Consider the following 14,439-nt stretch of genomic DNA (forward strand, 5'->3'; position numbering starts at 1 on the left):
AGCTACGAACAATTCTGCTGCAACTAAAAAGTCCAACGAGGAGAGGAAATGATTCTGGACTATGCCAGAATCAGCTTTTTAAGACTATGGAGCACAATGGACTATCAATGCAAAGTGTGTTGCTTTAAAACTTCCTGCAGCAAGTGCTTGACCATTAGTATGAGAAATTCTCCCAATTTTGAGTTCAGAGCAAGTGCAGACATGTTTAAGCAGGGGTGGAGAACGTCAAGCCTTCGGGCCATGTAAGGAGATCATTTGGTCTCCTGCCAAGGCAACCACAGGCGCGACTCAAAATTCAATAAATCTATATCAGGCTAATTTTTCAGCTGATAATTCTGTATGGCCGCAAATAATGTCGTAAACATCCAAAAGGCCCCTGGCAAAAACATGGTCTGTAAATTGGTTTTGTTATTGGAGGGTTAAGCTATTGTATATTTGCATATATGTTCGTAACTCTAAACTAACTCTTGGGCCAGCATTGTGGCACAGTGGGTTAAGCCACTGCTTATAATGCTAGCACCTCATATGGGTGCCACCTGGTGTTCTGGCTGCTTCGCTTCCAATCCTGTTCTCTGGTCACGCACCTGGGAAAGTAGTGGAAGATGGCCCGTGCTCCTTGGACCCCTGAACCCATGTGGGAGACCCAGATGGAGTTCCAGGCTTCTGCTTCAGCCTGGCCCAGCCCTGGCCATTATGACCTTCTGGGGAGTGTACCAACAGATGGGATCTCTCTCTCTCTCTCTAGCTCTGCCTTTCAAATAAAAATAAATCTTAAAAAAAAATTCCAACTCAAGTTGACATAAGTTGTGAATATAGAGATTTGAAGGTTTGAAGGACTCGAAAGCATTAACAAAAAGTTAACACCACTAACTTGTTGATTAATATGGCAAATCTTGCAAAATTTGGTATCAACGATATTTTTATGGTTTATATGTAGATTAATCCACTCTCCTAAATATTATTTAAAAACTGGGGCTTCAGCTATAGGATGAATAAGCTGTAGTATTACAAAGGAGAACTGATCATTTCTGCTGCTACTGCACAGGATAAACACTTCCACAGGGGCTGGCGCTGTGATGCACTAGGTTAATCCTCTGCCTGTGGTGCTGGCATCCCATATGGGCAGGGGTTCTAGTCCTGGCTGCTCCTCTTCCAATCCAGCTCTCTGCTGAGGCCTGGGAAAGCAGCAGAAGATGGCCCAAGTCCTTTGGCCCCTTAACCCGTGTAGCAGACCTGGAGGAAGTTCCTGGCTCCTGGCTTTGGATTGGTTCCTTTGTGGCCAATGGGGAATGAACCAGAGGATGGAAGACTTTTCTCTCTCTCTCTCTGTAACTGCAACTCTACCTCTCAAATAAATAAATAAAATCTTAAAGAAAAAAAAAAACTTTCACGACAGTAAAACAACACCTGTAACTTTTACAAATGAAGAGGGCAGGCCACAGTTGCTCTGCGAGTTATAGCCCACAGTGAGCAAGGAAGGGCTAACCCCTGGAACAGCACAGAAGCAGCCCCGCTGAGGTTCCCCTGAGGCTGCTAGCCTTCCTTCTCTTCAAGATCACCAGGCCCTTCCCAGGCCCAAGGAAGGCAGAGGAGCTCACACTCACTCAACTACAGACAGGCCTGGAAGAGCCAAGAGGCACAGCCCCGCCCCTGCAAGGTCTCTCCCTGCACTTACCTTTAACCCCGTGGCCCTGAACAAGCTTCCTACCTTGATATGGGAGGCATTAATGTAACCGGTGTTGTTTTCTTTGGTGGGTATCAGCTCTACGCGGTTCTCCTCGTAGGGTACGACTTCGCGGATGCGGCTGCGCTCGGCGTTCTCCGGCAGGGTGGCCGTGCTGAACACGCCGTTCGCTTTCTTCTTTGGAATCTGCTCGTATTCTGTGAACACCATGCCCTCTTCCAGCTTCTTCTTCAGGGTTCTGAACTGCAACAGAAATCAATCTTCGGCTCTCTAAATTATCCCAAACTCCAAACCACCCGCTCTCTTCACGTGTCTACAGTGACAATGATGATACGCGACTTCAAGAAGGGTAATATGTGACTAAATCCCCAGTCTCATTATCAACCATGTTGCTGGTTTCTGTTGCCTGACAGTCATTTCCTGTCTCACTTACAGGGAAAATAGAATAAATCGACAACCAGCAGGACTGGAAATTCAAAGCCAGCATTTTTGCTGCTGATGCCTCTGTGTAAAGACCTGACGATAAGGAGACTGTTAATTACCCAAACACCGTTTTCTCTACTTACACGCTCAGTCGCGTGTTGTCACTGAGCTGAATGTTATGTCGGTACTGGTCCAGAGTCTACAGCTCTGGGGATTACATCCCCTCCTCTTTTTATTTCCCTCCCTGGCTAAACTACTAGATACAAGAATGTGGTATTAACTGAAGTCCCTTCATTCTACTACTGGATGCACACTGGTGGAACTCTAACGTCCTGATGTTACAAGTGATCTTCTGAAATAATTACTACCACTTGTCTCTTAGCCTTCTGACAGCAATCACAGGAACTGAAGGAGCATCTCCCTTCACCCCTAAAAACTCTACCATGCACCCTCTTTTTGCTTTCCAAAACCAAAGTGCTCACAATATATTCTAACAATCATAAATCAGCCACATTCTATAGCCATATAAATGGGAGGATGGCATATTAAACGAATCCTATAAATGTTTTAGATAAAATGATCACTTTATTTTTTATTTGAAAGGCAGAGTTAGAGAGAGAGAGAGAGAAGGAGAGATGGAGAGAAGATGGAGAGGAGAGAAGGAGAGATCTTCCATCCTCTGATTCACTCCTCAAATGGCTGCAAAGGCTGGGGCTGTGCCAAGCTGAAGCCAGAAGCCAGGAGCTTCTTCCTGGTTTCCCATGTGGCTGCAGGGGTCCAAGCACTTGGCCTAGGCACATTAGCAGGTAGCTGGATCAGAATGGGAGCAGCTGGGACTTGAACTGGCACCCATACAGGATGCCAGCAGTGTAGGTGGCAGCCTAACCTGCTGCACCACAGCACCAGCCCCCCTAAAAAATCACTTTTGAAGAAATGGAAGTGGTAACCATTTACAGAAATCAGAAAAATGGAGAGCCACAGCAATTGTTTAACTTTCTCATTTTACAAAAATATTAACAGGTCCAAAGAAACTGAGTGACGTAATCAATACCAGACAGTCTGTGATGGGGCTGGTCTTTTTAGGCAGCTTGAGAAAGTGGGAAGATTTGAACAAAGAAACATTAGATTTCAGACAGGATCAATGTAAAATGACACAGACCAGAGCTCCCTGGACTCAAATTCAAAAATAAATTTATCAGACAAACCTAAGGGCCGGCATGCTTAGGCAAGGAGGGGGCCTTGGGATTCTAAGCCCACAGACAATGAGTCATATGTCTGCGGGGCCCAACACTTACCCGCTCGTCCATGGGAACGCGCGTGCCATCAGCTCGGCTCTCTTCCCGACCTGAGACGCGAGCGACCGAGAGTCCATTCAAGGCGGCCAACATCAGCGGCCTCTTCTGCACTTCCAGGCCTGCTCTCTTCTGCTTTTCTAGATTCTTGCGGCAAGAAAAGGCATGTCCTCATTGTTTAGAATACCAGCGGAAGGTTGGAATGCATTTTAATCTCCCCAAATCTGTAACTCCCCAGCCAAGGAATGCAATCACCATTAGGTGGGAAAATTCAAACCCAGCCTTCCCATTATTCCCACGGTGCCCGAGGAAGCCAGTTCCTACAGGACTGCTGAGGTTTTATTTCTAATTAATTCACTCATTAGGAAATAAATAAAGTTGGAAGGTCTCTACAGAAATACCCTGCCATGGTTGTGTGTGTGTGTGTGTGTGTGTGTGTGTGGTTAGAGAGAGAACACACACACACACACACGCACACACATCATGTGGACTATATTTTATAAGAAAAGGGCTGAAAGAAGACAGGACAAAGAAAAGAGAAACAGTTAAATGAATCAATCAATCCAGTCCCAATGGTGGACTTTTGCAGACGGGAGACGGAATGTTACCCAATGCATAAAATCTCCTGTGTGCTGCAGACTCGCCCTGCAGAGCAAAGTCTCCCTGTGTTTCCAACCCCAGCAGCTGGAACTCAGGATGCTCTCCCATAGGTACTCTCTGGACCCTGAGGCAGCCAAGGCTGTTTTCCCCAGAAAGACACTGGAGCCAGGTTGGGGTCATCTGAGCTGATACATTCAGGATTACCCTGCCTGCTTCACCCAGTAGATGCAAAGAAATAGACTCAGTGGCTCATAAGAACTATAGGAGGATAACCCTGGACATGGCCATGGGGGGTGACCTGGATGTGGGGGCTGAGCAGGCCACTGAGGGAGGAGTTTTCACGTTCTCGTCTGGCAGTGGCTTGTGGCACTCCATCCCCACCCACACCTGGACTCAACAGGATGAGCTGGGGCACTGGCTGTGCCATGCACTGCTGCAGAAACTGAGCCGAGAACCAAGCCCTCTGCACTCATTTCAGGCTCATTAGGAGCATTTCCTTAAAATAAGTTGGTTTAAGGGAAGAACAGAAGCATGTTAGTTTTTACAGAGTGTAAGATTTTGATTCAAACTGAAGCAGACCATGGCAGTCATGTGACTGTCCCAAGTGAAGGGGTCATCTTATCATTTCTCTTCAAGCCTTCAGGGACATTTTCTCTAGATTCTATCATCTGTGAGTGCATTCCCCAGGTGTCCTGATGGAGCCAAGGTGCTAGCAGAGCCCAGAGGGTGGGCAGATTGCTCGGTGAGTGCAGGGGACTGCACTATAATCTCGAATGTGTGTCAGCGTCACCACAATGCCACCTGCTCACCTCCGAAGGAAGTGAACCACAGGGAAGGGAAGAGTACCTGGGTGGCGTTCAGCCAGAAGGTGCAACACCCACCCTTCAGTATGGCCTCCGCTTCTCAATCTCAGGCACCAGCTTGGGGAGGAGTCTAGATTTAAATGTGTGAGTCCTCGTGAGCTTATTAGTCTGTTTTTTTTTTGCAAGAGGATTTTTTTCTCATCACCCCTTTTTATTTAGCTGGGAATGTTATCAATCCTCTCCAAAGTTTTGAGAGATCAACTGTTCCTGAAAAAGGGTCCCAAGGGCCTCTCAAAGGTCTTTCTACTTTCTCCCCACTTGCACTAGAAGGTGACCCCAAGGGGGCCCAAAACAAAAAGTCAGTAACTGGTATTTCTCTTGGGAAAGAATTGCTATCTATCTGGTGAAAACTGAAAGCCCAGTGATAAATCAAACAATGTCTCTTTTACACATCCTATTAGCCTTTGACCACAGAGAAAATGGTAACTCTGAACTCGTCTGGATTCTGACGCCTGTTCAGGCAGCAGTGGGAACCAAAGGAGAAGCCATAGAGGCAGCAGGTTGGGTGCATCCACTCAGCAGGGAAGCAGCTCCAAACCACCAACCACTCACCATACCTGTTCCCCACCCGCTCCATTTGCTGGTCTCCATTTGTGTAGGGTTTCTCATTGTTCCCTTACAGAGAGGGCCTTAGGATGGTCACGGTAGCCATCTCCTCTCAACCACCCCTATCAGGCCTACAAAGGCTGCCCATGGTGGGGAAGGCAGAGAAGTCTCTGAGATGTGTAGTTGTTCCTTTGGTCAGGGCTGAGTTGCTGCATCCCAAAATAAGGATGGAGAATCAGAGTCGCTGGCATGGTCACCGCCTTGCCTGGTCTCCTCCTCTGAGGTCTGGACACCAGCAGAGGACAGCAGTCCTTGAGTTCCAGACTTGGAGAAAATTAAGTAAGAGCAGTGGGAAGAACCATGTTTCTGAACTAAAAGTTAATGGTAGAGTGTGTTAGTCACTATTATCCATATGGATGGAATGGAACAGAATATGGGAGGAGGGGAAAAAAAACAGTGGCAAAACCCTTGCTCCTTTGATACTGCAAGGACAAATGCCATGATTTTGGCCACAGGCTATTTAAGAAGATGAACATGACCAAATGAGGTTATGGGACCATGTGGACATCATTAAGTATCAAGCTGGCCAGACCAATAGGTTCCTGAGGCTAATGTTGCTTTTAAGAGGCCTGGGGCCAAGAAGTGTTGAAAAATCCCTTTCTACAAATGAATTACTTTTTTCCAGGCTAGGAAAGCTCTCCCACAGTGGCACCCACCCCCGCACTTCACTCCCTCCCAGCCAAAAGCTATCTGTGCCAGAGACGCAGGTAATTGTTCACAATTTCCCTCTAGGTCCGCAGAAAGTGGAAAAAGTTCTGCTTGTACCAGCACTGCTCAATGATGGCCAAAACTACGAGACTGAGAATGTTCTTAAGGTTTTTCTAAAGCCGCAGAGTTGCTATGGATTCCATTTCTGACCTCAGCAACGTGGCCTCCTGAAAACCTTGGCCTCTGATCCTACTTTTCAGACGGATTCCCAGCGAGCAGTGAGGAAGACTACAAACATCGGGAGTCTAATGAACTCCATCAAAGCCAAGTTGCAACTGTTCTGGAGTGCTCCTGAATCAGGCTCTGCGACCTCTTGGTGCAGTTGCAATGAACAAAAGTCAGTCTGAGCTGCATAATTAAATGACTTTTTAAGAGTGAAAATTTTGGGGACACGCAGCAATGGAGATTTTTAAAAGCAGCAACTGCAATCCAACAAGTTTCTCGTTAGTAGATGCAGATCCACTTTTTGTTCTGTGCGTGTTGCCTGAAAACACACCAACCCCCTGGATCACGCATTTTTAGAAGAAAGACTGTTAACATCTAATATGTATCTTCAAAGGTAATAACTGTGAATGTACATGTGCACTCATGTACATGGGTGAACTCTGGACAGAATACACCTGACAGAGAACTGAAATACAATAGTAAACTTTCAAGTTATACATCCAATATCTACAATGTTCTTGAATTGAATATCTCTTGGAAGAAACTCTGAAAGTAAGTCTAGCCATATCATTGGACATCACTGATGAGCTATCTCAACATAAAGATCTATACAGAGAGCCGTATACTGTAGGGAAGCTGCTCTTTCAAAAGCTGATTGGAGGAAAAAGTACATTTCCCCTAAAAAAGCAAAATGCCAAGAGATGGGGGGGGTGGCCAGCAGTTCAATTAGGGTGTGAGCCCCAAAGAGCAAAATGCTGGGCTAGGCAGGGACCTCAACAACCCCAAAACTCTTTAAGAACCCCTCGCACCAAGATTACGTGCTGCAAGCCATGAATGAAAGGGGAAGGTCTACTTGAAAGGGCAGAAATCAACGTCTGGTGAAATAAAATACTACCTGTTTAATGCCCACCACCCCTTTACAAACTACACGTCCACTCAACAAGCCTTGCACGCTCTTCAAGGGCCTAAAATATGCACCAAGGCACTTCAAAGATGGGACAAAAAGCTGAGCGTCTTTTGGTGCAGAAGCCACACATTACAAACACTTGCATTGCTTTCCCAAAACATGCATCTACTGCGAACTCTCCGCAGCCCCACGGTGGAAGTGCCAGAGAAAGGAAGACGCTTACCCTGATCATCATCTCTCTTTCTATAATGCTGTCCTCCAGGGAAAACATCTCGGACACGGGTCTCTCCTTCACAGGCTCCTTCCGGGCCCGCTCCTTCACGCTGGTCAGGTCGGGTTCGGAGATGGACGGGCCCAGAGAGGCCCCGGCTGCAGCAGGCTGGTCGGCGCGGGAGACGCTGAGGGCCTTGGCGGGCCCGTGTCTCAGCAGCCTGGCCCTGGTGACGGCTGGAGGGAGGCTGCCCGGCTCTGGCCTCAGCGCCCCGTTGCTCACGCTCTTCCTTGGCCCGGGGTACTCGGGCGGGGGCTTGTTGGGGATGCGGGCCAAGGCGGCCTGCAGCTGCGCGCTGTACTCCATCTTCTCACGGAGTGTGGGGATCTGCGCCACGGGCTCGGGCGCCTCCTCCTCCTCCTCACTCTCACTGCTGTGGATCAGCATGGTGGCGTCAGAGAGTGTCTTCTTGTGCTGGTACTGGGGCAGCTGCGGGGGCTCCTCGGGCGGGCCCTGCTCGCGGAAGGTGTTGCGGCGGGCCAGGGGGATGTGCAGCGATTTGAGCGTCATGGCTTCCATGCCGCGCACCATGCAGTTCATCACCTCCAGGCTGTGGCGCTTGTTCACCGCGCCATGGTGCTTGGTGGACGTGAGGGGCTCGCTCACCTCCTGCAGGGACTGATGCACCACTGGCGAGCTGTCCTCCTGGAAGGTCTTCACCGACAGCTGCACCTTCCGGGTCACCAGGTCTGGGCTGCTGCCACTGACATACTTGTGGCGATGGCTGGCCAGGTCCGGGGTGCTGGTGGCGGGCCGGGGGCGAGGATAGGGGGGCGGCGGCCGGAAGTGGTAGTTCTTGAGCATGTGGGCCGCACTGTAGTTGTGGCTGCCTTGCAGTTGCATGTTGGCCAGCTCTGGGGTGCTCACCGTGTGTGAGATGGCGCTGGCCCCCGGCTTGCTGGGCACCGCCTTGCTTTTTGGGGTCACTGGGTCACTAGGACCCAGGAGTTTGTTTCCATAACCCCCCTGCAACGCATATGGGATGGTGTAGGGGTGTCTCTCCCGCATCTCGGGCTGGCTGTACACCAGGTCCTCCTGCTGGTTGTAGGCGTGGGTGTTGATGATGTTGAGGTTGCGCAGAGATTGGCTCTGGCTGTCCGCGTGCACGATGCCCCTCTTCATCTGCCGCATGACCGTCTCATAATCGGGGGTGGGCCTGTAAGACGGCACAATGATGGCGCTGTGCCGGTGGCTGGGGATGTAGTCAGCTCGCATGATGTCACTCCCAGGGATGCTGAGGTTGGAGGAGACAGGTGAAGCCTGGATGAAACTCTGGGAGCAGTTGAGGGAGTTGATGCTGTGAACGCTACACACGCTGCCATTGGTGACGGTGCCATTTAAATAATTTAAGTCCAGGCTGTTGTGAGAGTTGCAATACAAGGCTTCTTCATTCCCATGAAAGATGCTGTCTGCAAGAGGTCAAACAAAAGCACGTTAACCTTTGGGTCATCCTGTTTTAATAAAGTCCATCCTTACATTCATGGGGAGACTTAAATGAGTCATAAAGTATAAAATCCCAGGGTGTCCACACACATACTCCACAGAAAAACCAAAAGTATCTCAGACGAGATGCCAGCATATGGGAAGAACATTCTAGAGCATGATGAAGAGAAATCCTGAACGTAAACAAAGCTATGCAGATTTGGAACAGGTATCGTCTGGGTAAGTTTTCAATTTAGCCATGAGCTTTCAAATCAGGCATTCACAACAGGCCTCACATCGGATGGACCTGTCCTCCTGCACAGGGCTCATCAACAGCCCTAGAGGTTTGGCCAGGAAGGCAAGAACTTTAAAAGACAGATAGATTAGGGGCCAGCATTGTGGCATAGTCCAGTGTTGCGATGTAGTAGGTAAAGCCACTGCCTGTGGCACCAGCATCCCATACAGTGCCAGCTCAAATCCTGGCTGCTCCAATCCAGCTCCCTGCTGATGGCCTGGGAAAGCAACTGAAGATGGCCCAAGTACTTGGGCCCCTGCATCCATGTGGGAGACCCACAAGAAGTTCCTGGCTCCCGGCTCCCGACTTTGGATCAGCCCACTTCCAGCCATTGCAGCCATTTGGGGAGTGAACCAGCAGATAGAAGATCTTGTTCTCTCTCTCTCTCTCTCTCTCTCTCTGTAACTCTGCCTTTCAAACAAAATAAATCTTACAAAAAAAAGTGATAGATTTGAGGTTTCAGAGTATGTGGAGCTGCTTTTCTGGCGGCAATGCTCAAGGTCTCTTTACCCGAGAGGCTGCGACCTCAAGAAGGCAGAAGACACACAATGAAGCAAGAACAACTGCATGGCTAGCTCATTCTGAGCGGCACCCAGGGCAAGCAACAGTCAGATCTGGAGTTCCGGCCGGGTGCTGCAGCACAGTGGGGGAAGCTGCTGCTTGCGATGCCCACTGCCTATTCTGCCTTGCCTGCTGTACCTCCAATTCAGCTCCCTGCTAATGTACCCAGGAGGCGCCAGATACAGCTCAGGTATTTGAATTCCTGCCAGCTCTGTGGCAGACCTGGATGGAGTTCCTGGCTCCTGGATTCAGCCAGGCCCAGCCCTGGCTATTGTGGCCATTTGAGGAGTGAAAGCTGAAGGAAGGTCTCCCCCTCCCACCACCCCTGTCTCCATCTCTTTCTTTCTTTGTGTCACTCTGCCTTTTACATAAATAAATCTTTAAAAAAAATCAGGAATTCTTTTAGCCACTCCCAAAATCCTCCTCTAGACCTAGTTTCATCACTCAGGTCCATCCAAATAAATACTAATGATGAAGAAACTAAAGAGATTAAAAACGTATTTCTAAAGTGAGGTCATTCTAATTGTGCAGAGTCCTTTACACACACACACACACACACACTTGAGAAAGGCAACCTCTTGACAAAACACACTTCTGTACCCAAAATACATTCATTTTCTCACTATAGATTTAAGAATTAGCCAAGCAGAGGAAGATGAAAACAGAAAAGGTAAAAAGTAGAAATCGTGATTAAAAGTATTCAACTGTCGGGGGCCAGCACTGTGGCGCAGCGGGGTAAAGCCCTGGCCTGAAGCGCCAGTATCCCATATGGGCGCTGGTTCTAGTCCTGGCTGCTCCTCTTCTAATCCAGCTCTCTGCTGTGGCCTGGGAAAGCATTAGAGGATGGCCCAAGTTCTTGGGCCCCTGCACCCATGTGGGAGAGCTGGAAGAAGCTCCTGGCTCCTGGCTTCAGATTGGCGCCAGCTCCAGACATTGCGGCCATCTGGGGAGTGAACCAGCAGATGGAAGACCTCTCTCTTTGTCTCTACCTCTCTCTGTAACTCTCTTTTAAATAAATAAACTAATAAAAAAATTCAACTGTCTGAAGAGGAGGGGTATGAACAGATCTGATCAGATGAGAAAGGGGGGAAAAAAAGCAAAAAGCAAAAAGAAACAAACCAGGATACAAGCAGGTTGCAATTTATGCACTTCCAATGGGATTTACCCTCCCCTAGAGGCAGGGTAACTTTGCTATCTGCTTTTTTTAAAAAAAGTAGTTTTATTCAATGAAAAAGTCTTGATTGTCTTGTTTTTTTCAAGCTCACACTTTGTGTCACAGGATTCCATCCAGCCAGGAGACAATGGAGATACCAGGGCTCCAGGTTATAATACATTAGTGGTTTCCTACCATCTCATCCTTTGAGATGCCCATTTTCACATACAAGTTCTACCAGCAACCTCTCTGTACCCCAATTCTGTATCTGTAAGCTGGAAATAATCACAGGTTGATTTTGAGGAATAAATGAGTCAACAGATAGCAAGGACTTAGAACAGTGCCTCACACATCATGATTGTTCTATAAGCAATCATTATAATGGTGATTACTATTGGAATGGGCTTTTTCACACATTTTGCATAAGAGAGAAGAGGACTAAAACAAAGTTTCTTTACTCTGAGAAGCAACCAGTTAAGTACCTTAAGAAAGGGGCTAGAGGGGGCCGGCGCTGCGGCTCACTAGGCTAATCCTCCGCCTAGCGGCGCCGGCACACTGGGTTCTAGTCCTGGTCGGGGCGCCGGATTCTGTCCCGGTTGCCCCTCTTCCAGGCCAGCCCTCTGCTGTGGCCAGGGAGTGCAGTGGAGGATGGCCCAGGTGCTTGGGTCCTGCACCCCATGGGAGACCAGGAAAAGCACCTGGCTCCTGGCTCCTGCCATCGGATCAGCGCGGTGCGCCGGCCGCGGCGGCCATTGGAGGGTGAACCAACGGCAAAGGAAGACCTTTCTCTCTGTCTCTCTCTCTCACTGTCCACTCTGCCTGTCAAAAAAAAAAAAAAAAAAAAAAAAAAAGAAAGGGGCTAGAGGAAGAGATGAGGAAAAAAAAAAAAGCAAAAGAAAGGGCCGAGATGGATTTTTTTTCTTAAATTTTAAGAGACAGAGAGCTCTCATCTGCTAGTTTGCTCCCCCAAATGCCTACAACAGCCAGAACTGGGCCAGGCCAAAGCCAGGGGCCAGGAACTCAGCCTGGGTTTCCCACATGGGTGGCAGGAATGCTAGTCCTTGAGCCATGATTTGCTGCCTCCCGGGGTGCACATTAGCAGGAAGCTGGAATTGCAAGCGGAACTGAGACCCACAGCAGACCCTCCAATATGGGATATAGGCATCCCAAGTGGTATCTTAACACCACTCCAGAGACCATGGACGACTTCTGGTCACGCCAGATGCCTGTATCCCCTGTCTCCACGGAAAGCTGACTGATGTCTACAAGCTTCTGATACTGGCCCTGCAGGTGATGTCACCCAGCCAGCCACACTGCCACCCTCCTCTCTAAGCCCTGACTCCCCCTGCAGTGAATTCCGGGCAGGGTTGTCTCCAGGGGTAACCGACATGTAGGCCCTTCACAAACCGAAGCCGTTGGCCCCCATTCAGACAGTGACAAGGTTACAACGCAAGCACCGCCGTCACCTGAAGAAGGGCAAGCAGAGTTACCTTGTGAGGTGTGTGTTTCCGAGTAGTGCTCGCCACACTGGACATGCATGGGAGGCAGGATGTACGGCTGCTGCCTGGGCTGGAACAGAGAACACAGCAGAGCTGGGGGAGGCGGTGGCACAGACCAGGGAACCACTGAGAGCCACGGGGGCCCACAACACTCCGTCCCCCCACCCTACAGCCCCTCCCTCTTCCACTCATCTGACCCCAGCGCATCACTACAATTGGGACTGGAAAAACCATGACAGAGAAAGGAAGGAGAGGGCTCAGGATCAGAAAGAGGAAGAGGCTACAATCAAAGGCTGCAGCTAGCTCTCTATCATCTCTTCTCTCATCTGCTGATCGACGGAATGTTCTCCACGCCCTGCTTGGCAGAAAACTCTGAACACCTACGTTATGACCACCCATCTGAGAAATAATGAGAGTGGGATGGGGAGGCCTGCTTTGTTCTATTTAAACCTGGCTTCCCCTTGGAGCCATGAGCTCCCCAGACCAGCAAAGCTGTGCCCATGAGCCTAGTTCACAGCTCCACATCAGCTTCCAACAGGGGCAGAGTTGGGGCTAAGCTGGACCCAGCAGGGGACTAGTCCAAATATCCAAAACGTGGCCCACATGGAGTGTGCAGTTCTCAAGGTCACTTCCCCACCCCTCAGCACAGGACCAAATGTGGGAAGGGCCTGGCAGGGAATCCAGCTCAGCCACACACAGTACAGAACCTTCTCCCATCAGACTCTCACAGAAGGCTGACCAAACTCAACCTGAGTAACCCCTGCTGCAGAAGAGGCCAAAACGTTTACCAAAAAAATAGATTACGTATTCCGTGAGTCAACGGAGGACAGATTATTCACTGCTGTGACCTAGGGCAAGTCCCCGAACCCCAGCAGGTCTCAGTTTCCTATCAAATCAGGCTCCTCCCTCCCCTGCCCCAAACACTGTCCATTTTATTTACACACTGGGGTTTCAGATAAGAGTCTATTTTATGAAAAAGTACATGTAGGGGGAAAAAACTCCTTAGCTTTGTAAAGATTATATTCATATGACTATTAGCCTTACACAAGGGGTCTTCAAAAGGTTCATGGAAAATGTGTATTATGAAAAAATTATCCATGGATTTCAATTTTTCTCATATCAAAATCAACTTATCTTTTAATGCCATGTTCAATGAGTTTTTCAGAGTACCTTCCTAGGTATTATTTTAAAGGGTACTGTTTCAGGAGAGCTGAGTTCCAACCAAGAAACCCAAAGCCAGCAGGGATCATACTTTCTGAGCATTCCCCGAGGCAGAGAGAGGCTAGGCCAGCGTCTGCAGCTGGGTCAATTACTCACCTATCATTTTCTTTGCTATCAAACATGCCTGATCATCAAAAGGACAAATAGAGAAGGTAATGAAGACAGAGGATCAAAAATTTAAAGGAAGCAATAAGGAAGAAATGAAACGAAACGAAGCAAAGAAAGTAGTTCAGGCTACTGAAGTAAAAGGCACTGTATCAGTTCTCTGAAGTACTCCCAAGTTTCTCTTTGGCTGATTTTTGAGTCGCCATTTAAAAATAGTTTTTCTCCTCTTGGCAATATATAGTTCAAATTTTCCCTGGTAGGAGGGCTTGTTTGATGGTTTTTTCCTTTTTTCTTAAAACACTGGAGATGGATTTGCACCAGGGAATATTATGAACTGGCATATGAGGAGGGTCTTCAAAAAGTTCATGGAAAATGTATATTATGAACAAACTGCATGGAATTCAAAATCTTTTTGCACTGAAATAAATTTATCTTTTCATTTCCCCACAAACTTTCTCAAGTCCCCTCAAAGGGCACAGGCAAAGGACAATAATAGCTAATCTTATCAACACCATTTTGATAATATAATTTATCACATTCCTCTCCAGACCTGCAAATGCAGAAACAGACTGAAGCCATGGACAACACAGAAGGGCAAAGTGAAAACAGAGGTTGGCAGGTCTGGTCATCAGTAAGCAGTGACAGAAGATCCTCTGGTCTTACT

General features: G+C 48.4%; 1 protein-coding gene across 1 annotated transcript in view; it reads right to left on the minus strand.

Moving 5' to 3' along the window:
• Positions 1-14,439, minus strand: part of PTPN14 (protein tyrosine phosphatase non-receptor type 14) — a 193,136-nt gene that overhangs the window by 23,219 nt on the left and 155,478 nt on the right. Inside the window, exons 12-15 of the mRNA XM_002717512.6 lie at positions 12,441-12,519; positions 7,472-8,928; positions 3,403-3,546; positions 1,709-1,927 (exon numbers count right to left, since the gene is read on the minus strand). Of these exons, the coding sequence (XP_002717558.4) occupies positions 1,709-1,927; positions 3,403-3,546; positions 7,472-8,928; positions 12,441-12,519 (1,899 nt within the window). The remainder of the gene's footprint in view (positions 1-1,708; positions 1,928-3,402; positions 3,547-7,471; positions 8,929-12,440; positions 12,520-14,439) is intronic.

The sequence above is a fragment of the Oryctolagus cuniculus genome, chromosome 13 (assembly GCF_051225735.1).
Source record: "Oryctolagus cuniculus isolate XC-2025 breed Fujian yellow rabbit chromosome 13, ASM5122573v1, whole genome shotgun sequence".
In the NCBI taxonomy this organism is placed as follows: Eukaryota; Metazoa; Chordata; class Mammalia; order Lagomorpha; family Leporidae; genus Oryctolagus; species Oryctolagus cuniculus.